This window comes from Stegodyphus dumicola, chromosome 2, assembly GCF_044657685.1.
Source record: "Stegodyphus dumicola isolate Sdum_Otavi_A_Nest chromosome 2, ASM4465768v1".
In the NCBI taxonomy this organism is placed as follows: Eukaryota; Metazoa; Arthropoda; class Arachnida; order Araneae; family Eresidae; genus Stegodyphus; species Stegodyphus dumicola.
In genome coordinates, this window is record NC_140769.1 from 79,759,957 (window position 1) to 79,785,473 (window position 25,517).

The 25,517-nt window shown below is 32.6% G+C and overlaps 1 protein-coding gene across 2 annotated transcripts in view; it reads left to right on the forward strand.

The window, feature by feature from the left end:
* The window catches only part of LOC118196969 (Golgi apparatus membrane protein TVP23 homolog B), a 45,536-nt gene extending 26,289 nt beyond the window's left edge, over nt 1-19,247 (forward strand). For both annotated transcript variants that reach the window (XM_035368443.2, XM_035368441.2), the window contains exons 5-6: nt 8,376-8,504; nt 19,053-19,247. In XM_035368443.2, coding sequence (XP_035224334.1) covers nt 8,376-8,504; nt 19,053-19,124 — 201 coding nt within the window. In that variant the 3' untranslated portion in view covers nt 19,125-19,247. The remainder of the gene's footprint in view (nt 1-8,375; nt 8,505-19,052) is intronic.
* Nucleotides 19,248-25,517: the final 6,270 nt, after the last annotated feature.

Consider the following 25,517-nt stretch of genomic DNA (forward strand, 5'->3'; position numbering starts at 1 on the left):
ATTTATGCCCAAATATTTTACATTTAAAACATTTTATACCCTTCAATTTGTTTACACAGTGCGATGACCGATGCCCAAATTCCTCGCAATTAAAACATTTGACCTTATTAACGTTAGATTGATTTCGGTTTGATGACGCAAGCTTACTTCTATGTTTAACTTGAGTGTCTACTTTCGGTTTCGGATTTTTAAACTTATCATTGTCCGATCTTATTCTATCATAAATTTTTAGCCTTTGTTTAAATTCAGATATTGTTTCACAACCATATAATATAGTTTTCCTCACCACAGAATCATTAATACCATCAATAACATATTTAATTAATGAAGCATCTTCATTGTTACCTCGCGGACACATTTCTTTCATTTTCAAAAAATACTCATCTAAAGATTCATTAGGCATTAATTTTCGCTTACATAACATTTCATGCAATTCAGCAGAATTAAAAGCTTTACCATATTCAGATTTCAAAAGCTTTTTTAACTTACACCAGTCATTAACTTTAGGTTCACTCTGAATAAATAGTTTCGCTTTACCTTTTAATGATCTTTTAGCAAAAACTAATTTATGCAAATCACTCAATTTCAAAGAATTTATAACATCTTCAAATTCATCAATCCATTTATCAACATTTTCATATGCATTACCAGAAAAAGGATTAACAATACTTTCAATATCCGAAAAACTAAGATGAGGTTTAAAATGATCTTGAATTGGAAGCTGCATACTTTTATTTACTTGAGACTCGTTAAAACCAGGATTGTCTCTTTGATTATCATTGAGCATTACTTCAGAAATTTTATTAACAGTTTCATCTTCAATATCACTGTTTTCTTCATGCAAAATATTTTCAAATAATACAGATAAATCATATAGGAAAGAGACAATTCGGATTACGACTTCTGATTTTGAACCCTCTGAATTTATGCACAATACATTGCAAACTTTAATTAACTCATTCAAAGTAAAACTATTCTGCACTGTATCTATTTTCTTACTAAATTCTTCAGAATCTGGTTTAAATATAAAGCCAGAAAATTCACGTAATCTTTTCCGGTTATTTCGATCTCCATCAGTATTAAAAAAAAGCTTATGCAAACTTTTGATTTCAGAACTTTTGCTGTTCTTTAAAGCTGCTTCCAATTCTGGAATTTCTACTAACTTCATATTGGAAAGAAAGTTTTGTACTCACCCGACAGATGATCGCCTTCAATTAGGGTAATCCACACACTTAAACAGTAATCCAATAAATCAAATAACTTGTAAGAATAGTTCACTCAGTACACAGTTCATAATGCCACTCGCACACTTGCACGTTGCCCGACGGTTGGTCGCCAAAGTTTGTAGGATTTACTTTCAAAACAGAGAGCATGAATATTGCATTTTTAAATGCTTTTATTTTAATAATAAAAAATAGATAAAAGTAATAAAGGTTAAGTAAAAATTAATGTTGCAGGATTCATGTAATGATGCGCAGACACTATTAGTTCCTCCGGCGTTGATAGAATACGTTAGTACACTGCTAGCTTTAAATAGTATAATCAGCTAAAGGCAGTTAACACACAAAAAGACCAAAGAAGACCGTTTGTCTTCTTTAACTCTTGAAGACCAGCGAGCCGTCTTCTCACATCTCCTACTCTCGTCCACGTCTGGACGCTGTCTGACGCTGTGCTGGAATGACGTCATGATGCTGGTATTCTGATTCAGCATGGGTCGTCAATGATCTCCACATATATATATATATATTTAAAGTTTTAATGGATATAGTTGAACTGGTCTTCCTATTACTGTTCTTTCAGCAAGTTTTAGTTTGTAAGACCAAACTTTGCCATCACTATTAGGAAAAACTTGTGTGACTGTGCCACACTTCCACAGAAGTTTCCACATATCCTTCTATCAGAATACAATTGTCAACTATTAGATAATCTTAAGAGTCAAAATTCTTTAATTGGTGAGCTCTCCAAATATCTATGAAATATTGTTTTTTTCCTCCTAGTCCATAATTGTTTCACCACTAAATCTTGGTAAATCCTCTTTTTGGTCAGAGAGAATTGAGTATGGATGATGGAGTAAAAATCGATAGATTATGTAGAATCATTTCTTCCGAAATTCAAGAAATTGACTGGTTACAGTAATAAAGATTCCTCATGATCGTTGTATACATAGATCAATGGATGAGAATTCGTACAGCTTTCAAAATTCCAAATCCTTAACAAATAATTCTGTTAAAACCATTAATATTTCTTCAGTTGTTTGCAAAGCTTTACTGAGAATTTTCCTTAACATACTTTCACTGATTTTACTTATCTCTCATAGAAGTCTCCCCATAGTCCTACCTTCTGTTATAAATTTCCAATCGATTCATTCATAGGCCAGAAATATCTTGGAATTGATCATTTGAATAAAGTAAGGAAACTTTCAAATTCCATTTTTTCCTTTTTAAACGTTTTTACACTTTCCGAATAAATTATGTATGGACTGTTTCAGTGAGAATATCATTGTTTGCATTATCTGAATTGGTGATTTTATTTAATTCCATCGCTTTTTTCTTCTCTCTAAATTGCTGTAGTTAGATTTTGTCTTCATATTCTAGTGTAGAGGAAACTTCCATTTGAAATTAATCTAATTTAACTTTCAAATTGCACTGTATTTGAGCATCTAAAATCAAGTAGAGTTTTTGAATTTGCGATTAACTGATCTAAATTTTCTTCCAGTAAGTACACTTGTGCAAATGTCATCTTTAGTTAACTCTGTCTTAATTTTTTTAATATCCTGGACACAGTCCTTACCACCTTATATTTTGATTTCAATTTAGGGACAGGAGCTTCCATCATTGTTGTACATTAAAAAAATAGAAAATTTATTCTTACTTTGGCTGCCTTCACACCCTTACTTTTTGCTAAGTACAAGGTTTTTGTTAGATGCACCACACTGATCAAGAGATTGTGAAGATTGACTTCAATTAATATTTACATTTTTGCATAATTTGTAATTGCATTCATCAGGTGGTTCAGGCATGGAAATAATGGAATTGAATCAAAACATTGTAACAATAAAAGGGATTAAGAGGAACTTAATTGTTTGTATTTAAATGAAATTTAAAATTGAACTAACTAGTATAAAGATGAGTGCGGAGTCTGAAAAGGGAAAAGGCATGTCATGTGTAATGTGGCATACTAGTGCCATCTATCCAAATCAATGCAGTTTCTTTCTCTTAATAAAAGCAGTGTCATCATGGATAGCGGTAAAATTATTATTATTATTATTTTTTTACTCCCATCTCAAATATTTTGTTTTGTAAATTTAAACTGTTTAAATTCATGATTAATAGTTTAGAATGGAATCAAAGAAATAAATCAAGACTTTTATATTTCTATACTTGTTCATGGTTTTACAATTTTTCATTGTTGTCATTTCTCTAAAAATGTGTTTTTATTTGTATGTGTTTTAAGTAATATGTAAGTTTGTTATTAATCTTTTAGAAAATCTTTTACCTTGTGAAAATGTGAGGAAAATAGTATACCTGATTAGTGACACTTGAATAGAAAATGTGTGTTGCATGAATGTGGTTAGTTGCTTGTTTGTTTAATTATGGTAACGCATACCTGAAACTGTGGATATAAAATATATGACGTGTTATTTGTGTAATTTATATTAATGCAGTGAAATTTGATTGATAAATTGTACATTTTAAGGCATTATCAATATCGAGTTGTAACGCAAGTTTCTTACCACTGCAAATATTGTCTGCATAAACAGTTCACGTTGGCATGTTTAATCATATTTTGTCAATTGAAAGAAAGGGATTTGCGCTAGAACACTGTGCTGTGAAATTTGTTTAAAATATCATTGTCTGAAATGGAACTATCACACTACCGAAAACCATCATTTACTTCCAGTTCTGTTGCAAAATGTCAGCTACCAAATGGCATCAAATCATGTGTGCAGCTTAGGTACTAATCTTGTATCATATGCCATTGTGAAGGTTTGGTACCAAAAGTTCAGAAACGAGGATTATGACATTCAACCAGCAAAGGTCGCTGGCCTGCCTACTGATGTTGATGAGGCCTGCCTGCGAGAACTTGTGGAAGATCAGTATGCAACCACTCGAGAGCTTGCTAAGGAGTTGGTCATTAGTGCCATGTCTACTATTCCTACTGTGCATCGCATAAACTTAACGTACAAGTTTAAGTTCAAACGTAACCTACAAGTCCTTATCAAGTCAGCACATGCTGGGTGCCACATGAGCTGACTCGGACAGATAAGACGGATGCATCTGGGCCTGCACTAATCTGCTTGAATATCAATGCAAGGACAAAATTCTGGATTGGATCATCACTTGTAATGAAAAGTGGATTTACTTCAACAATGCAAGCTGAAAAGAGTGTTGGTCTGCACCCAGTGAGCCCATAGGCAAGCATCGCAAAGCACAATTTGACTAACAAAAAGATCATTCTTTGTATCTGGTGGGATTGCCATATTAATAATACACAAAGAGTATCTGGGAGAAAAGTAAAACCCTTGTTAGTAAGGTGTATAGCAAGATGGTAGTCCGTGTTGATGCTGCTATTGAGGAAAAATGTTGAACTGAGTTTCAACGCAAAAAGGTAATTTTCCGTCAAGGTAATGCAAGATGAAATGTGTCTGCATTCACTGGCTGGAATCTATACAGACTCAAATGGAATCTTTTGCCACACCCATCATACAGTTGCTCCTTCAAACTTTTACCTTTTTTCACACCTACAGCTATATCATGCTGGTGTTATCTTCCATTCTGCGCATATGGACTCGTGACCACCAAGTTTCTGGGTAGAAGGCTTTGAAAAACTACCAAAACTTGGCAGAAAATCATAGATTTAGGTGGTGATTATTAGCCGCACTAAAGGTACTGCTTTCGTTTTTTTTTTTTTTTTTTCCCTAACTTTATTAAGAAAATTTTTTGGCAGAGAACTATTGGTACAACCAGATATTGAAGGAAATAATAAATTGTACTGCATGTTGCTGAAACATTTATTTGTTTTACATGTATAAAGGGTTTGGGTATCTAGGGGTTTTCCCAAGCTTAATGCAGAACTTAATGTTCACAATCAGTATCCATTGTGTCACCTTAATGAGTGTGACAACATTCCGAACAGTGTGTTGCTAACTACAGCCCTACTTAAGCCTAGTAAGTTTGTGTGTAAACAAGACCATGTCAAGTAAGAATATATACCAGGTAACATAAAAACATTTGTTTCTTTTTAATACTGCAAACTCAAATAAAAGGTATTGTCCTGGAACGTTTTTCACAAAGGATGTACATACATGAAATATTTGAAAATGTAGCAATAAGCTTTATATTTTTAAACTTATTAAGCTTTACATTTTGAGCTTCTTTTCTGAAATATAAGCTCAATAACAAGATAGGCAATTTAATAAAAATGATTTCATCAGTGTAAAGAAAAATATTCTGTAAACACAAAATCTGACTTTATATATGGCCTCATTTCCATATATAAAGTCAAGAATTCCATTTAGTGAAATGTTTTTACGGTTTAATAAATGTAAAAATTTTGTATATAATGAATTTGTGTTTTCAAAATATGCAAAGGTATGAGTATTTCCTATTTTTATACAGTCAGCTAAAAATTTGTGCTGTTACCAGTATAGGAACCATTTATTACCAAAATAACGTAAGGCTCATCATAGCATCTTCGAGAATTCTCTGCCAACATCCATCTATGTCATGATAGGAAAGTCTTTTTCTTCACGCGTCACACGCAGGATGAGGTTATTAGCCCAGGGTCCTGTTTTCCCCTGAGCCTCCAAATCCACGAACCCATAGAAAGTAACAATATTATAATCTTAGAAAGCATCAAGGATGTAACACACTGACTGTAACAATTTAAACACTCTGAATGATGAACTTTTGTTGTTTGTAGTTTGCTGTTCATAAATGGGTATTTGTAATATGATTCATGTTCATAAATTAGTCCTTGAATATTTTTGCCCTTTGTGTTTATTTAAGTGGCCAAAAATGAACATTTTTACTAGATGGAATTCATGTTCTAGTTAAATTTTATATACATAAGTCTTTTGCACTCAGTATTAAGAGTTTTTACAAAATTATCTACTTTATGAGAAATTACAAAATTATAGTTGCATGTATAGGATCAGTAGTTAAAGAAATAAAACTTGCAGTCATCTTTTAACCCTGTGTGTGTGTTTATTGATTGACAAAAAAGTATAGAGGATGGAAAGTTCTAATTGAAACAACTTTCTGGACTGATTTCTCATATAGAATGGTAAACAGTTTTATTTAATTAATTTATTTAATAATGACAAAGCACTTGAGGGCTATCTGCCTAAGGGATGCCTTAATGAAGGACTTTTTAAGGGAAAGTGGCTTATATTATGAATGGGGAAAACTCATGCAGCCACCCCATTTCCTGGTATTTGAACCCTGGGGCAAACTAGCAATGTTCAGCGACTTTACTGCCCACCCATTCGTGAACCTAAGCAGTTTTAATAAAGATATGACCTGAAATTTTTTGGTTAAATTACAACATTTAGTGGAGCTGTAGCATCGCCAAACTGACATAATAATTTGGCTGCATTAATGTGTAATACTTTCATCATTCAGCGTGTTTAAATTGTTACAGTCAGTGTGTTACATCTTTGATGCTTTCTAAGATTATAATATTGTTACTTTCTATGGGTTCATGGATTTGGAGGCTCAGGGGAAAACAGGACCCTGGGCTAATAACCTCATCCTGCGTGTGACGCATGAAGAAAAAGACTTTCCTATCATGACATAGATGGATGTTGGCAGAGAATTCCAGAAGAGAATGATCCAGAAGATGCTATGATGAGCCTTACGTATAACACATTTGGAGCTACTCCGACTAAGTAAGAAAATTGTCATTTCGCTGCTGTATGGATGGAGGAAGGTAGAAATGGAAACGTGAGATCAAAGAATTTAGCTGCGTGAATTTTCTGCAATCTTATTGGTCCGTTGTAGGAGGGGTGAATGTACTTTTCTAATTTTCTGATTCAGCAAAATTTATGAGGAGCATAGCTGCCTGAAAACCTGTCTAATTTCTCTGCTGAACTTTTCGCAGCTCTGATTTGTTCTATGCACGAAATGATTAAGGTTAGAAATGCATTGATCTCGTCATCTTGAATCCATGCTATACCGTCGTTTATGTCCTTCGGGGGGGGGGGCGTAATTTTACATTTCAGTTTCTCACTATAAGTAGCTTGGGGTGGATTTTACAGCCCAGGGAACTTAGTAGCCTTTGATCTAGGAAAATTTTCCTCCATGAATTCTGGGTCTTTAGGCTGAAGTGGGCTGCTTTTCTTTTCAAATCTCTTTTTGTATTTGCTGCATCCTCTATAGCTACTGATGTGTTGTGGATTTGGAGTGATTGAGGGAGAATCAAAACACAATTTATTCTTCATTACTACACAGGACAGGTCCAAAGACGCATTACACTCATCGAAAAACTATGACAAACACGCTAAAACAATCAGCAACATAGCCTTCAGGCTGTAATGGTTCACAGCAAAGCACTAAAGTACAGCTCTCGACTCGGTCGATCGCTCTCGATCTAATCTCTGAACTCAAGACACTACTACTGAATTAAACATACTCTCGATACTCTATCTCGCATACAGGCAGGGTTTATATAGCCTTTGACCTACCAAATGAGTGATTTCTCGCCTTTTTCTGGCAACCCTAAATCCACTCACCAAAACTCTTGGCAGCTTGGCTATATCTTGCCAAATTAGCAAGCAATTTAACATTTACTCAATGTTAAATATGCTCGTCCCTGTATTCTTTCCTTATTTTCCCAGTACAGCATTATTTCCTTCATCGTTTCACGTTACATTATACAGAAAATAAAAGTTTGCTAAAATGATGATCTGTCTTTTGTTCGGAATTTGTGACAGTATTAATTCCCAGGCATTCAAATTTTTTTATTTTTATTTCAGTCATCCTATTTCAAGTACTTTTTTGTAATTTTAAACCTGTATGTTAAACAGAATTTACCATAGTAGTACTGTATCAACTCTATGATTTATTTATTATGCCTCTGTGATTTTACCTAACATTATCTTATGTGCATGTGTGCATTTGGCTAGAAAAAAATTTGTCTTTTTTCTTGAAATGTTCTGTCTTTTTATCTAACATGCCATATTTACTATAATAATTTATGTTGTAAAATATAATCCTTATTCAGCATGTAGATAATAAACTTTATTTTGTATATAAAATTTTTATTTCTAAATAAACTAATGCTTAGTTCATTAGTGTCTTAAAAGTTGGTCAAAATCACTAAATTTTTATTTTACTGTTAAATATATAAGATAGCTAAGCTAATTATTTTTTCAGGTTGTAGTTCTAATTGCTCTTGTTCTTAATGGTGCCAACTTGTATGGTTATTTACGTTGTAAAGTTGGTGGGTCAGAAAATTTTACATCTGCAGTATCGAATATGATGGGTCGCCAAGTGATAAGTAATGTAAGTATCTGAAAACTGTGAAGAATCATTCCCCCCTTCTCTTACTTCATGTTTTAAACAATCTGTCCTTAAATCTTTGAAAATGTTTGCTTTTATTTTACAAAATAAATTTGTGTAAAAATTATTTTATTCATATTTGTTATATATGAATATTCTATACATGTATGTCTATTGAAACGGTAATGTTCCATAAAATTTTGTTAGTTATTAATAATATTTATAATATTATATGTTATTGTTAGTTATTAATAATATTTATAATATTATTAATAACTAACAAAATTTTATGGAACATTACCGTTTCAATAGACATACATGTATAGAATATTCATATATAACAAATATGAATAAAATAATTTTTTAATAATATTTATAATATTATTAATTGTTAATAATATTTTTTAATTAGCTATTAATTTCATTTTGGCATTTTGTGGTATTTCACTTTTCAAATTGTAGCCTCCAAATATTGTCGCCGTGTATTATATTTAAAGAAATTAAATAAGGAAGAATCTGCATAAATGTATGTATGTTTCTCACATTGTGATAAAACAACGGTACATAGAGCCATCAAATTTTGAATAATGTAGGTCTCTACCCGAGTATGGGCGTCTGAAAGTCCAAATTTGGAATTTGTTTTATTATCTATTTCAAATTTTGTAAAGCATTTATGAGTTTTTGATTGAGAAATTCTATGATTTCAAGGCGAGCAATGGCAACACTGTACAGGTGAGGGGGGGGACATTTTTATCATCAGCACGCTAGACTATATTAGGCTTTTAAAATTATTTTGTGATATTCTGTTGAATTGAATTTTATGTTTTAAGTGCGAAGGACATGATATTTAATGTATAAAGGTAACACACAAATTGTTAAAAAAAGTCCCTTTGGGTGTAATATAAAATCTGAAAACTTTCAGATTTTATTTATATTGCATTTTTGTTAATTAATTGTTTATAATATTAATTAGTTTAATTTTTTCCATCCAAAATTAAGGCAATTCCAGTATTTAAATTCAAAATTTTTGAAATAGAGTATTTAAAAAAGGTGGCAATATGTATTTATTAATTTATTTTCATTTTTATTTATTCATTTTTTCATCATATGTCTGTTAATTTTTATTCTTTCAAGTTTGTTAAAAATTGGGCTTTTGGTATTTTATAATATAATTGAGCCTATAATTATTATTTTTAAATTATTAAGAGGCCATCAAATTTCAAAGATGACCTTTATAATTTTTGCCTAGATAGATTTTGCCAGTAATTTGTTTTTGCCAATTTCAGAATTCAGTATTAATTGCTGAATATACCAAAAAAAAAATTGGTAGCCAGATATGCCAGAAAAGATGAATAATATTTAATTATGAAATATTTAGCACATTAATATAGAAATTATTAATCCTGGAGCAGTTGTTCCAAAATATTTAGTCCATGTAGTTTTTTGTGCTGAAAATTGTTGTAAAGTGAAATAATAATTTATGTATCAAATATTTTATATAAGAAAGAAAAATAGGAAAACATTCTTTTGTATACTGCATATAAAAAGCACAAACAAAAATTCTGCAACATATTTTATAAAATTTAGTTAAGCTTATAAACGTTTGATTATGAATGTACTCTTTAAGACCAGTTATTTGAGTTTTTACTCTTTTTATTAATGCCTTCAGAGAATAAATCTTTGTTATTCTTTGTGATATAATATTCAGGTCCTTTAATGCCATTAGTACCTTTTGCTAAGGAACTGCACACAGATATTTCATTGATGCTTATTGTAATTATGTTTCTGTTCAACCCCCCTCTCCATGTCATAAGTTGTTGGCTAGACCCGCAAAATAAAAATGATATATTTTAGTTTACTCATTTGAGTTGCCTGTTTAATGCACTGGTTAAAGGAAATTTACTCTCATGGTGATGAGTATGGATTCAAATTTCAAATAAAGTATAAATGTTTATATTCTTTCTTGCTCCCTCTCTTTCAATATTGCTTTATCCCAAGCTATCCTGCCACAGATGAAGCATTGAAATGATTGATGTGTTTTGCAGAAATTGTTCATAGAATAGATGGGTAGATTGATAAATATCTGAAAAGATAAATGACAGATTTTGTAAAAAAAAAAAATCATAAAATTGAATGTAATGTGGAATAACGCCACATTAAAGTGAAAGAATTGATGATGATAATTGCCTTTCCCCCCCCAAAAAAAAAACTGCAGATAACAGATAAATGTAGCATATGTAAAGTAATATTAATTAAATTAATTAATAAAAGAAAATGTAAAAATTTGTTCTTGTTTATTATTACTCCTTAGATAACATCTGTCATCCAGTTAAACAGAATGCCTGTAAATCTTTCACAGTAAGCGAAAGGGTATTTCAAGCGAAAAGTTCTTAAAAGTATTCATGGTTAAATTAAATGGTGTACGTGTAAAGAAAGGTATGAGTTACATTGTATGATCCTGTACAGTTACTGCAGGGTTAAATATTATGCAGGTACTAGAGGGAATGAAAAAATGTCTGCTCCAGTAGTATATATGATAACATAAATATAAAATAATTTGATTATTAAACAGGGTTCGTAGCGGCCCTTACAAGTCCTTATATTTGAAAATAAAATACAAAAACCCTTATAGGTGCTTACTTTTTCTCTAAAGCACTTATATTTTGTGCTTTTAGTGCTTTTTTTTTTTTATGAATGGGCATTTTTTTTCCCTGCACCAAAGCCAAAACTAAATAAACAGCTTTTCTTCTTTATATAGAATGTCAAATGGTGAATTATACTCCCAGAAATAGCTGTGATGAACCTGCATTTATCCATGGCGGCCCGTAGAGCTAACACAAAACCATCCGATGGTTAAGTTTTTCTAATGCTATTTATTATTTGTTATATTTACATATTTACAACTGTCCTATTGTTAGGCGGACTACCTTCACAGAAATCATGTTGCCTAATCAAACGATATTTCGTTTCTACTTGCATGCATTACGCTACTGCCAAGCAGCGCCCTCTACTTCTCTCTTTACAACACTCCTCACCTGTGAACTCAAAGTTCACACAAACCGAATACAAATAAACCAGTATTTCTAAATCAAACACAACATTTGAATACTCTATAAACTACATCAAATTACAAATAACAATTAAGTAATGTTTAAACACATTAAATCAACTTATAAAGTAATTACTAAATAAGAAACATTATACTAAATCAAAATTCGCAATAATTATATAAACTAAACTACATTTAGCAACAATCAATAAAGATACTCAGAAGATGACATATGTGCAAACAATAAATTAGATTATTACACAGTAACTCTTTACTACTAATTATGCACTTCAAGGTTGTACAGCAATTGACTGGTCTCTTTAGATTACCTGTTAGAGTTTTTATTAGACAAGAGCGAACCTGACCATCTCTGCCAGGATAAGTTTCTATTATCTTACCTAGTGTCCACAAATTCCTAGGTAAACGGTCGTCATGTACAAGGACTACGTCATTAACATTAAACTGACCAGACACTTTAGTAGGTGGACATAAATTCACAGATCTTAAAGAAAGCAAGTAATCCTTCCTTCACCTATTCCAAAAATGGTTTAACAAGGTTTGTTGATGTTTATACCTTTTGATCAAGGAATGTCTAGACCCAATCAAGTCTTCTCTGCACACTCTTGTAACTGGAAGAGAAAGTAAACGTTTACCAATTAAAAAATGAGCAGGAGTTAGCGGCGAGGGTTCTGAAGGGTCATTGTAGACATACGTTATGGGCCTTCAATTAATTATGGCTTCGATTTCTACGAAGACTGTTTCTAGTGCATTCAAACAGAGACTAGAACGTCCAACTATTTTCCTTAAACAAGTTTTGATCGTTCTAAAATGCCTTTCCCAGAACCCTCCCCACCATGCTCCTTTTTCCACAATAAACTTCCATGTTATACCATGGGAAGAAAACAAATTTTGTACAGATGGATGTTGAATACACTTCCAAATTTTTCGCAACTCTAGATCAGCACATTTGAATGTCTTGGCATTGTCCGAATATATCGTTGAGCACAATCCACGACGAGAAATAAACCTGCGAAACGCAAGCATAAAATTCTCCACGCTCATAGAAGGGACAAGTTCTAGATGTAAAGCTCGAGTTGTAGCACATGTAAACAAAAGCAGATAGTGTTTATTCTTGCTGTCCTTTGTAAAGAAGGGACCAGCATAATCCAGCCCTGTTACAGAAAATGGAGATGATGGAAGAACACGATCAGGTGGTAAAGGAGTGGTTTCCTGTGTACCGGCATGCACTTTGTATCGTTTACACAAAAAGCACTTACTTAACGTGGACTTGACGAATTGGCGTCCTTTTATGATCTAAAACTTTTCTCTAATATCGGCTAAGGTAGCTTCGACTCCAGCATGAAACAGTTTGTTATGAGACTCAAAAATTACTAGTTCACTGTATCTATCTTTATAAGGTAACAGCCATGGGTGTTTTTCTTTGAAAGCAAAGTCTGAGAATTGAAGTCTGCCCTTTAAACGCAGAAGACCATGGGTATCCAACTCTGGGTTAAGTGAATAAATCGACGATGTCTTTTCTAAGCATTTTTCACTTGATAGATCTAGAATCTCTCTCACAAAGTATTTTCGCTGTGTAACTTTTACCCAATAGAGCTCAGCTCGCGAAATCTCAACAGAGCTTAATGGACCTTTGACTTTCACTAAATTTCATTTTATATTGTTGGCAAACCGCATAACATAAGCCGTAATTCGATACACCTTCAGCAGCCTGCTGAATCGCATTAACTCTAGTAATGCTGAAGATTCTACGTCTTGAATAGAAACATGAAGAGATGTTTGCACCCTTGCTTCGTTCTGAACGCTCTCCTCGTCGATGTTGGTCTGTTGATTTACTGGCCAAACACTTTCAGGTTGAGACAGCCAGCTAGGTCCCTGTAACCAAAGGGAACTTCTCACAAGATTAAAGGCATTTTCTCCTCGAGATAAAAGGTCAGCAGGGTTTTCACTCCCACTGCAGTGAAACCAGCATTCAGGATCCGTGAGTGACTGAATATCAGAAACTCGGTTTGATACAAAGGGTTTCCAGTTTCTTGCACATCCGTTTATCCAGTAGATAGTTATTTGGCTATCATTCCAAAGAAACTTTTGATGACACAGTTCAGGAAACAGCTTTGTCAAATACATAGACAATTTGGCGGCTACTAAAACAGCCATCAACTCCAAACGAGGTAGAGTCATAGTCTTGAGTGGAGCTACGCGACCCTTTGCGGTAATGAAACTGGTGCAAATAATATTTTTTGAATCAAGGTATCTAAAGTATGCTACTGTGCTGTACGCTTTAGGGCTAGTGTCAGCAAATACATGAAGGCTAACATTAGATTTTTTACTACTACCAAAATATTTTCTCCTCCAACTTCCTTCCAAGAGAAAATTCCTCCAACATCTTTAATTCAGCTTGCCAGCGACTCCAGTCCTTAATTATTTCTAATGGAAGGGTATCATCCCAGTCCACACCTAATGTCCAAATTTTTTGTAACAGAATTTTCATTTTCATCACAAAAGGTTGGAAAACACCAATTGGATCGTAAATTTTGGCCACCATTTGGAGAATAGTCCTTTTTGTGGCCTCAGCAGTCATGGGATAAATTTCCTAAAAATTCGCAATTCAACCTGATCTTATCTGCTTCAGAGTTCCAGATCATGCCCAACAATTTTGATTCTTTAGCTGGTTCTATGTTATAACCTTTTCCAATTCACCAGGAATTAAGTTCCTCGGAATTTGATCTTAATTTTCTCAAATTCATCTCAGCGTCTTTAAAAATCTTAACCGCATCTGAGGATAATCGACATGCATCTTCAATAGTGTCTGCACCATAGTATAAATCGTCTACATATAATGAGGAATCTAACATTTCATAACTTTCTGGATTTGTGCTTTTATATTTTTTAATGTGGAATTTTATCGCCATCGCTAAAATTGCTGGACTACAGCAAAGTCCGAATGGAGGACGTTTAAACCTTAAAACTTTATATTTTTCCTCACTATTCCCGAACCAAAGAAATTTTAAATATTCCCTATCCTTTTCTAAGATTCCTATCATTAAAAAGGCCTTAGCTAAATCTCCGCTGAAAGCAATTTCATATTTCCGAAATTTTAAAATTATGTCCTAAACCACGGGGATCAAACTAGGTCCAATGTTCTAAAAAATCATTTAAGGACTTTACACCTTTAGTTCTAGAAGAGCTCGCGTCGTAAACAATCCTACACCTTGGGGTTTCTTTAGGTTTTATTATTTCCCTGTGCGGCATAAAATACGATGCCTCCGTTATTTCCTGTGAACACTTCTCAACTATACCCTCCTTCATTTGCTCTTCAAATACGGATTTATACTGCTGATAAATCTCAGGATTTCTAATAAGTCTATTTTTAAGACGTCTCAAATCGTCTTAATGCTGCTCCGAAATTATTTTCTAACTGCCCTGCTTCCGATTTCCATAATAAACTGACATAGTATCTATTACCTTCGACCCGTATTTCCTTTCAAAAGCTCTGAATCATTTCTCTCACCTCGTTAGAAATTGCTGAGTCATCGGTAAGGCCCATCAAATCTAAAGTCCATAACGATCTCAATGAATCAGTTACACAAGAAGAAAGGTTTACTATTGCTGTGTTTTGAGATACTATTTCACTCTCTTTATCTTGAAGGCCAACTGGGACCCATCCAAACATAGTAGAAATCACATAAATTTCCTTTCCTAATTGAAACTTTTCCCCCCTTACCATCTTCCAGTAATAATCTACGTCTATTAGAATTCCAACGCTTCTTTTACATAAACAAGCAATTCGCAATCCGCACTCATACATCATTTTTAGTGTTTGTTTTGACGGCATGGTCATATGCGCAACCGTAATGGTGTCAGTGACGATACAGCTGATTTTTATTTTGTTCTTTTGCTTCGCATCCGGAACACAGAATTCGACAACCTTATATGTTTTAGGTACTGCGTATTTCATTCCGAAAGAATAAATAGACAATGTTTCTATTCCAGCAAATTTTAAGTTTAATTTCTTAACTACACTAATATGAACAAAACTTCGTGTAGCACCACAATCGAAAATTAAATTAGTTAACTCTGACTTTCCCTCATAATGAGCTAACACTGAACAGGTTTGCAATAAAGGATTTTTCTTCAATGATTTATCACAAGGAGCAACAGAAAGCGTGTGTTCTTTCGGGGAGTTTTGTGTTTGATCTACTGAATTATCTCGTAAGCTTTCGCACAATTCTTTTATGTTTTGATTTGAAGCCGTTCGCGCTTTTTTACGATTTGAACTACTCATACATAGTGACTCGTGATGCGACTTAAACCCGCATTTTAAGCAGTTAGTTTTATTCCTACACGATTTCCAAATGTGATATTTTCGAAAACAAATAAAGCATCTATTTTCAGTACGTAACTTACACAATTTTTCTTTAATGCTTTTATCACAAGAAAAGGAATTATGGGACTTTTCGCAGAAGATGCATGCACAATTATCAACAGCATTGAAACTGGCAGCCGTAGGTACATTTCTGTGAATTTTTTAATAATCAGACTTAGCATGTTCGAAACGTGGAGGCAAGGTATTTCTTTTATCTCGCGTCAATAAACTCGACGCTTCACGACATTCAGTTTCCTGGTTTATGAAGTCCAACAAGTCAGATACATTAATTTCTTCATTTGGGTTTTCCTTTGATTAAATTCCAGAATGAACTCTTCTGGAATAGCTTTTAACAACACAGGTATTAATAACTGACCAAATGAACCTTTCGTAACTCCTTGCGCTTCCAAATTCCGAACTGGTATTTCGATTTCATCATATAACCTACATAAAGCTTTAATATTATTTGAATTCCTTACTGGTTCTAAATTTAACAGTTTGTTCATGAATTGACTAATTATTATTTCTTTTTCCCCGAATCTATCCTTTATGCTAAGTTTTTATGCTCTCATCATAATTTTTTGCATTTAATTCTAATGAAGATACTACATTACTCGCGGCACCTGTAAGTAATGTTTTCAAGTATGCAAATTTTTCTATCTTACTAAGACTTTCGTTTTTGTCTATAGTGCTTTCGTAACTGTTCCAAAACTCCGTAAATTTTTCAGGATCACCTGAATATTTCTCTAAAACTAGTTTTGGAAGTTTTACCATACTTTGTACATTTTGCAGTCTAACCAGGTTTTGTTCAGGATCTTTAATACTTATTTTATCCTCTTCCAACATTCGATTAATTCGTTTAATAGCTCGAGAACATTTTTCCTGATATTCCTCAGAACTAACTACATCCGCTTCTAGAGAATCTATCTCAATTACGGAATGAATTGCCTCATCTAATTCTTTCAAATTACTTTTCTTTTCTATTAATAATTCATGCACTTCGCACAATTCATCTGTATCTTTCTTTGCTAAGCTATCCTCAACTTTCTTTAATAGTTTAGATACTATCGTTCTCAATGCAGTTCTCTTTCGTTTTAATCTATCTAGTTCTGCCATTATTTCGTGTTAATACCTAAATGTACCTAAGACTGCTAATGATCAAAATTCAAATCAAACACATTCAAAATTTAATAATAATCATGCTCTTACCTAGGGCATGGTCTGGACACATACTTCCTCGTGAAGTTCACTTTAACAAATCCAAACTTTCCGTAAGATGCACCATTATGGCGAACCTGCATTTATCCATGGCGGATCGTAGAGCTAACACAAAACCATCCGATGGTTCAGTTTTCCTAATGCTATTTACTATTCGTTATATTTACATATTTACAACTGTCCTATTGTTAGGCGGACTACCTTCACAGAAATCATGTTGCCTAATCAAACGATATTTCGTTTCTACTTGCATGCATTACGCTACTGCCAAGCAGCGCCCTCTACTTCTCCCTTTACAACAATAGTTTTTCGCCCCTTTTTCTGCATTAACGTAATCTTTGATGTGTGCGAGTTCAGACAGATGCACATTGTTCTATTGGTCAAAGAATTGCGAAAATGGTAGAAAATTCTGGTACATTTGGTATTCTTTTTTTTCCATCTAAATACTACACACGTTTGAATTTCTATCAAGATTTTAATAATTTACATTCTCGTTCCACATGGTCAGTTCATATTCGCGCTATTATGATCGGTATGCTTAGAGTAGAAGGGATTTAATTTTATTTTTTATCTGAAACAACTTGAATATGAATATAATGTACTGATCGATTTTTTTTTTTTTTTTTTTTTTTTTTTTTTAATGTTTCATTTTCAGTTCAGATTTTCATGCTTTATTGGTCTTTGATGTTGCTTCTTCAGCTTATGTTTCATTCCAAATTTAATATCCTTTTCTGATCATAGTTATATGTTACAAAAGGAATTTTATTCAAAATTCATATTTTTAATAATTTTGGTGTGAAATAAAGTATTATAAAATGTAAAATCAAATGAATTACTTAGTAGATTGTGTTATGGATGCAATAACCTATAGATACATATATATGTGTAAATAGAAATGTGAAATCTATGAAAAGAAATATGAGATCAAAGTAAACTTATCCCAAAGGATGATAATTCAAATATTACAGAATCAATTAACTCTTATTTTTCCTTTAACATCACCATTTCTGAATAAGCATTAAAGATAAAATAAGAAAATAGTAGCCAGACAGACACACATAGGTCTTAAACAACATCACACCCGGAGCACGTAACACATGTAATGCACATTACTGAAATAACGTTGAACTCAAAATTAAAGTCAATCTTCTTCCATCTGTACAAATCAAAGTTCTGGTGAAAAAGGAACGATCAAAATATAATGGCAGTAAATAACTATACTTGGTGAACAATGTTTTTTTTTTTTTCTTCTTTTTCTTATATCTAGAAAAGAGGAAACACGTACTCATGAAGACTTCTCAAAAAGATAAAGTGGTTGAATAAAAATTATTAACCGCAGCCATATTCTACGAATCTGGAGAAATCTCTTTTTTTTTTTTTTTTTTTTTTGTGCATTGAACCTTTATTTTAAAATTTTACAAAAAGGAATTCCACAGGGTTAACAGACAGCATTCAAGGTAGAAGCAAACGAGAAAAAAAATCGGCACATCGCATCGGCAGGAAAGGAACAGCCTACACCTCCAAACTCTAGCAGCAGAAACCAGTTGTTCCATTCTTTTTCGCCTTGTCATTTTGCTGTTGCAGTAAGCATACCTGATGCATAATAATGTGGAGGCTTGCCTGCACAGTATAACTCTTTTTTTTTTTTTTTTTTCTCTCAATATAAGCATCAATTTTTAACATGCATATGGTAAAGACTTTTGTTCAAAGCCAGTTAATTATTTTTATTTTGAATACTCTTCTTGTATTTCATACTTGTCGTTTTATATAAGAACTTGTGTGTGTACATTGTAGAGTTGTTAGTATAATGACATAAATTTAGGTTGGTTTTTTATCTGCAGATTTATTCTAGTTTATATTTACTTGGTTTTGAGTCACTTTTTCCCCCCTTTACTTATAGATGTTCAGTTCTTTGTGGAAGAAACCTGAGCAGGCACCTCCACCAAACAGAGGATTTACAAATACTGTTTAATGCTTTTTGTATGTATGTAAGCACATCTAATTTGTTGCACATTGTCTTTTCATCATGTATGCCATTAAATGTATTCCAATATTGATTTCTTTCTTTCATAACAAAATAAATATTTTACAATAATTATGTATTTACATTCATTCATGAAGTGAATGTTCATCATGCGTAAAATTCATTTAAAATTGTAGAAATGTTTGAATTTTTACTTCTTATAATGGTAAAGGTAATATATGTATAAATCAGCTGATGCACATTATAACTACCACTCATTAAAGTGAGCATTCCATTACAGGGACCTAAGTAGAAAATTCTTCAATTAATAAGAATATATATTAAATTGATTTTTGCTGTAGCACTGATCGTTCTAATTTCTTATTTTGTAGGACATGAAGGATTAAAACTCTTAATGGAAAATCCTGAAAAGTCAGAGAAAATATAAACTTTCTTAAAAAGTCAGAAGAGTTAAAGTATGGATCCATAATATTCAATAGCAAAAAGTAGATCTAATAATCAGTAAACAAAAATTATCCTTCCTCATAGGAAAGCAGACAAAAGAATTAATGTAACCTTACTATTCATAGAACTGTTTGTAATGAGGTGGCAGCATTAAGAGTTGTTACATATTAAAAGATGTAATTCTTTAAAACTTTATAGCAGCAATACATGGTTGATTTGAAAGGAAAACTTGTTGCATGGCCTGAATAAAATAAAAAATGTGGTAAGAAACACAGACAAAAATAATAAAGAAATAAAAAGTGCTGAAAATGTTATTAAAAAGATATAGAATTAAAACAAGGACTGTTAGCCTAAGATGTATAAATTTTGAAAAAGTCAACATATTAGTTTATTCTTAAACCAAATTTTTTTAACCAGTACTTCCCACATTTTTGAAAAAATAAATAGCATAGTTTAGAAGTCACTCTATTGTGTGGTTGTATATTGTAATAGACACCCATCATCTTGATATAATTTTTTTAAGAGCTCTGTTTTTTGAATGCTTCGGATATGTATTTACTCTCTGTATATATATCTAGCATTCATTAACGTAACAACAATGTGTAAATAAATTTTTATAATGTTCATAATTATTTTATTGTGTTTTTTAGTTATGAGTAAAATTCTACAATTATTCATTATTTATTTATTAATTCATCATATTTGGTCAAAGAACTTGTTTAGTTTGGTCATAGAAAACCAGGAAAATGAAGAATTAAATTTCTGTCAGAATCCTATAAGCATCAGTTGTCTACATTTATATATGTCTAAAATGGCCAGACGGCAGCTTGAAAGCAACATGTGGCTCTTCCATACCTTAACTCAATCTATGCTCATGAGCTACTTGCAGATTTTTGGCCTATTAAATGTGACTTGTTGTGAACAAGCAGTAGTTTAGTTTCTGACATATAAATGCATTTTGAAATAGAAATCATGCACTGACACATTTCTTTATTAATCACTAATTTACTAAATAATGTATGTAATAATTTAATCTCTTTTCTAACTGTCCACCGCATGCTTATCATTAGAGTAACAAACAAAACTTCAAATAGTTCCATTCTGCCAATTCTTGTTGTAACTCGGTTACATTGAGAGCAAATAATGGCCATTGGAATAGCACAATGTAGGAGAATGAAGGTAATTTTTTTCCTTAGGTTAAATTTATTTCAGGGAGTTTATCCTTACATTTTTTCTGTGTAAAAGTCTTTGTTTGTCTCCTTTCTTGGAAGGCTTTGTTTTGGGTGTTCATTGTAGTTTTATTCAGTTCTTGAATAGCTTGGTTAACTATGGAATGAACCTTTTTCATGGAGGAAAATTGCTGTACATGTGGTTATAGTTTAGGGAAGAATTTGAAATCTCTGCATTTTATGGTTAGTAAAGTAATTCTTCTGACTTGTCTTTGATTAGGAGATTTGTTGGATGGATAGAAAACTAATTTTCTATCCATAAGCAAGTCGGGTAACATATTTATGCAATTTTCATGATCACTGACGGTAAAGTTATGCAGTTACATTTTGTACATGAAATTCTGCATCTTTCGAAAATTCTAGGCAAAGATGGTCATTTACCAAGAGAAAAGAGAAGCACGCCAAGAAATAAAGTAGCCAATTATCCAAAGCAATAACCTTGTGGTTGGTGTAGATTTTAACCAAGACAATTGATTTCGTGGGCAAACAGATACAGGTTCCAGAATTTCTTTGCTCTTGATGAAGAGGGACTTGTACCTGTTCGCCAAAATCGATAGTGTCTTGGTTAAAATTTATGCCAAACTGAAGGTTGTTTCTTTGATTATAATTGGATGATCATCATTTACGTTATTACCAATCATCGAGCATTTTGAAATTTTTAGGGTAAGGGAAGAATGGGCTTCTTCACTTGCTGACGTATAATTTCAAGTTTTTAATTCATGGTCTCTCAGTTGCCGTCATTTTTGATAGAAATTTTTCATCATCATCATCAAATCTCTGTTTCAGTAACATTGCATAAATTTATGAGGGATCAGTTGGACACAAACCTCTCTCTTCTACGAAACTTTTGTCAAACTATGTCATATTGATAGTATTGAAATCACTGTAGTCTGTGATTTTTTCTCTTGTGTAGCATAAAGAATTTCTTTCTTTATAACCCACCACAAATATTGCATTGGGTCACAGCCGGTGCTAGGGTTTTTCCACCAGTCACTACTAAAATTTATCATGCCTTAATTCTGCCACCCAATGCAGCTGCACCAGTTGACAGGGTTCTGATGTCTACTCTACACTTCTCTCATATTTTTGTTCTTAATCTTTGATCTTCTTGTACATCTTCACAAAAGCCTAGTAGCCCAATGGAATGGTAAACTATTATCCACTCACTGCCTGATTAGTAAGCATTTCTGCAGTTTGCTGTTGGAATTTTGCCCTACATGATTTGATAACCATTTTGTTTTGAAGTGTGATCTTTCTTTCCCTAAGGAAAGTCACAATATTCTCAAACACATACAAACTCCATTTCAAACTGTTGTTTTTTCAAAATGCCGTTCTTGAAATAATTCACACTTCAGACCTTTAGCTTCCTTTAACTCAAATATATGTAAAACCCTTATCACACTTGGCTACTGTCCCGACTAAACAGGACTTTTCTGAGAAACGAGATTCTGGAGGCACTGATTTAACCGGAAGGATTCCTAGAAAAAAGAGCTCCGCCTGAAGCGAAGTCCCGCCTAGCTACGGAAGCGGTGTTCCGGCTACGAGAGATTTTTTCAAACCTGACCGAAAATGTCCCGGGTAGAATCAACCAATTAGACGAAAGTTCTGCTTCTGTTCACGAGATCACGGTTAACTTCCAATATGGCGATGGCGGGAACAGTATGATCGTGGACGGTGGAAATAGAAGCCAATTTTATTGACGAAATTCAAAAGAAGCCACATTTTTGGGATAAAGGAGAAAGAGCTTTCTGCTTCTCCTAAAGGAAAAAAGTATAATCATCAGTAATAAATATAAAATATATCTACAAAATGTCTTATTATGAATATATTTTCAATAAATAATAGTTTAATGTTATATAACTTACGCTTCTATCATAAGGAATTCTAAATTTATACATTTATCTTTAATTAAATCTGATAATTCTTTACACCTGCACCAATATATATTTATATATTTAATTACAAAACAATTTAAAAAAAAATAATGCCTAGTATTTTTGCATATTAAACTGATGGAAAATTATCATACAGTAAATCTGCCCTTTATGCTACTGTATATGAACAATTCAGTCTTTTTAGTAAAAAAAACGCAGAGGTACTAGAGGAAACAGCAAGAAAGGTAAGGCTTTTCTTCATACTAATATCGTACAGTCGAAATTTCAAGATTTATCTAAAGAGCCAAATTTCAAGAAAAATATTCTTAACTAACTTCATTCACTACCTCACAGACATCTTATAATCATTCACAATTTTGTCAAAGATAAATTCAAAGGCAATAATCTCATCAAAGATTGTTTTGGTTTTAATATTTATTAAATTCCTTTTATGTATTTATAGGAATATTTGAAATTTATTACTTATGAATTTCAATTTTTGGGATTTGTGAAAAATTGGTTCTAAATTTCTTACTTTATGTTTTTGCTGATAATTTTCAGCAGCTTAATGCACGAAATTGCTAGATATGATTACATTAGATTTTAAAAAATTGTATTGTAATTAAATATAATTAAATCTGATAATTCTTTATAACAATATATATATATTAATAGCTAGGTAACTGAATGACATGCAGATATATAAATTACCTATACTTGTGGCCAAAAGGCTAAGAGTGACAGCTAATCTTTCTCCTGGTGGAATTGCGGTTAATCTTTGGATTGTGGTAACTTGGCGATTTTTTGGCGACCAACCCTGCTACAGCAACCTGCTAGTTTTTGTTTGGACGCCATTTTGTTTTCACGAAGTAAAGGACTTTTTTTTTTCACTCAACATTTCCAACATTTTTTTCCAACAATCTGCTAGCCGAATTACGCTTATGCTAGGACTTTTATGGAACAAAAGTGCTTAATCATGACGAAGATTAGGGGCGAAATTGGGACAAAGTGCAGAATCGCCCACTGTTCGCCGCGTTTTTACGAATTGCACATACACGGTATCATCCATGTACACGTCGACCTATTTTCACTTAAAAAAAATCACAGAATTGCACAAAAATGGCATTGCGCACACTCTTGACTATATCCATGTACACTGCTAAAGTCCTAGCCAGTAACCTTTATCGCCTTACCAAAATGTCGCCAAACTACCTGTTACCATATTCCAAAGATTAGCCGGAATTACTTCTCTAAATCTGGTATTATTTTTTGGCAATTTGGCTAGATATGCTATTGTGTAAAATCTCAAATGCACAGATATCCATGCTAATCTATCTTCGATATCCCTCTGAAACCTAAAAATATATGCAACTTTTTAGATAGCAAAATAAGATGTTAAGAAAGTTATTTATAATAAATTACTGGAATAATTGAATTTTGTTGGTATTAAATGCAGATGGGCATCATGTAGATGGAGTGCAAGCTTTGCTTAAATTTTTAAATCATAAACAACCAGAGTATTGATTGGAAACATTAAAATTTCATTTAAACATATGTAACATTTAAGTAATTTTATGTCACTATCCATCCAGCCTTGGGATAATTAACTATATACAGTTAAAAGTCTGTAATCCGCATGCGTCGGGACTTCGGCGATTCTGGATTATCGGTTTTTCCGGATTGTAGATCATCAGTTTAAATCTGATAAGATGGCATGCAGAAATTATAAAATTAAACCATAATTTATGAAATAAAGAGCAATTATGATCTAAAGAGTATCAAAATTTACAAAACAAAAGCTTAATATTTATTTGTCTACTTTATTAAACATTTCTTTCAACACGCGCATACGTAAAGCATACATTACGCATAGTCAAAATTGCAACCAGAAAACTATTTCATATGTATTCGTGATATTTATAATGACGAGGAATTTGATTTAAATTATATTAAAGACATCTGCCCTGAAGATAAGGATAGTGCTGACAGGTCAACTTCCAGTTCATTGGGCGCCGCGACGTTAACCCCCCCCCTTCCGTAGAATAACGTGAAATTGATAAACAGATTTCGGAATGGTTAGAGAAACAATGGATATGCCTTTACCCATTTTTTGCAGTAATTCCACTTTTTGTTTGATGGACATCGAAACATGCTTTCGCTTTGTAGATCCTTTGGCAGCTCCAGAATCGGAAATTCTTTTTGACATAATCGACAGTTCAAGCTTACTTTTATAAAATTGCTCTAACAGTCTACAAAAAAAGAGGCCGAATTCAATTAGAAGATTAAGGAACAACACAATCTGAAACATTAACTGAAATAGATAATTAGGTAATTTTAGCCAAGCATATACCATCTGTTATACATTAAACGTGCATGCGTAAATGTGTTATGCTTTTTTAGCTTTGAGGTCTGGATGGCTCCTTTTGAAATTTGCATATTTGTGATAAGCAATAATAATGCCAAATAATTTTAGCTTAGCTTATACCGTCTGTTACATATTAAATGTGCATGGATAAACGCTTCTGCGCGTTTGTTGCTTTGAGGTCCGGATTGTAGATCATTCTGGATTATGGACGTCCGGATTAAAGACTTTTAACCGTATAAGCTTAATTTTCAACTATAAACAAATTGATATAATAACATACTTACAGTTGAAACTTAACACCCACACACGCATACACATATTTATACACACACCAAGTATTTAAAATTAAATAAGTTCAGATGAAAAGCAAATATATGCATAAAATTACGTGTTTCTCATACTTAAAATTTAGGATTTAATTCTGCTCAATAGTAACATTATTATTAAAAATAAATGTTAATTACATAAT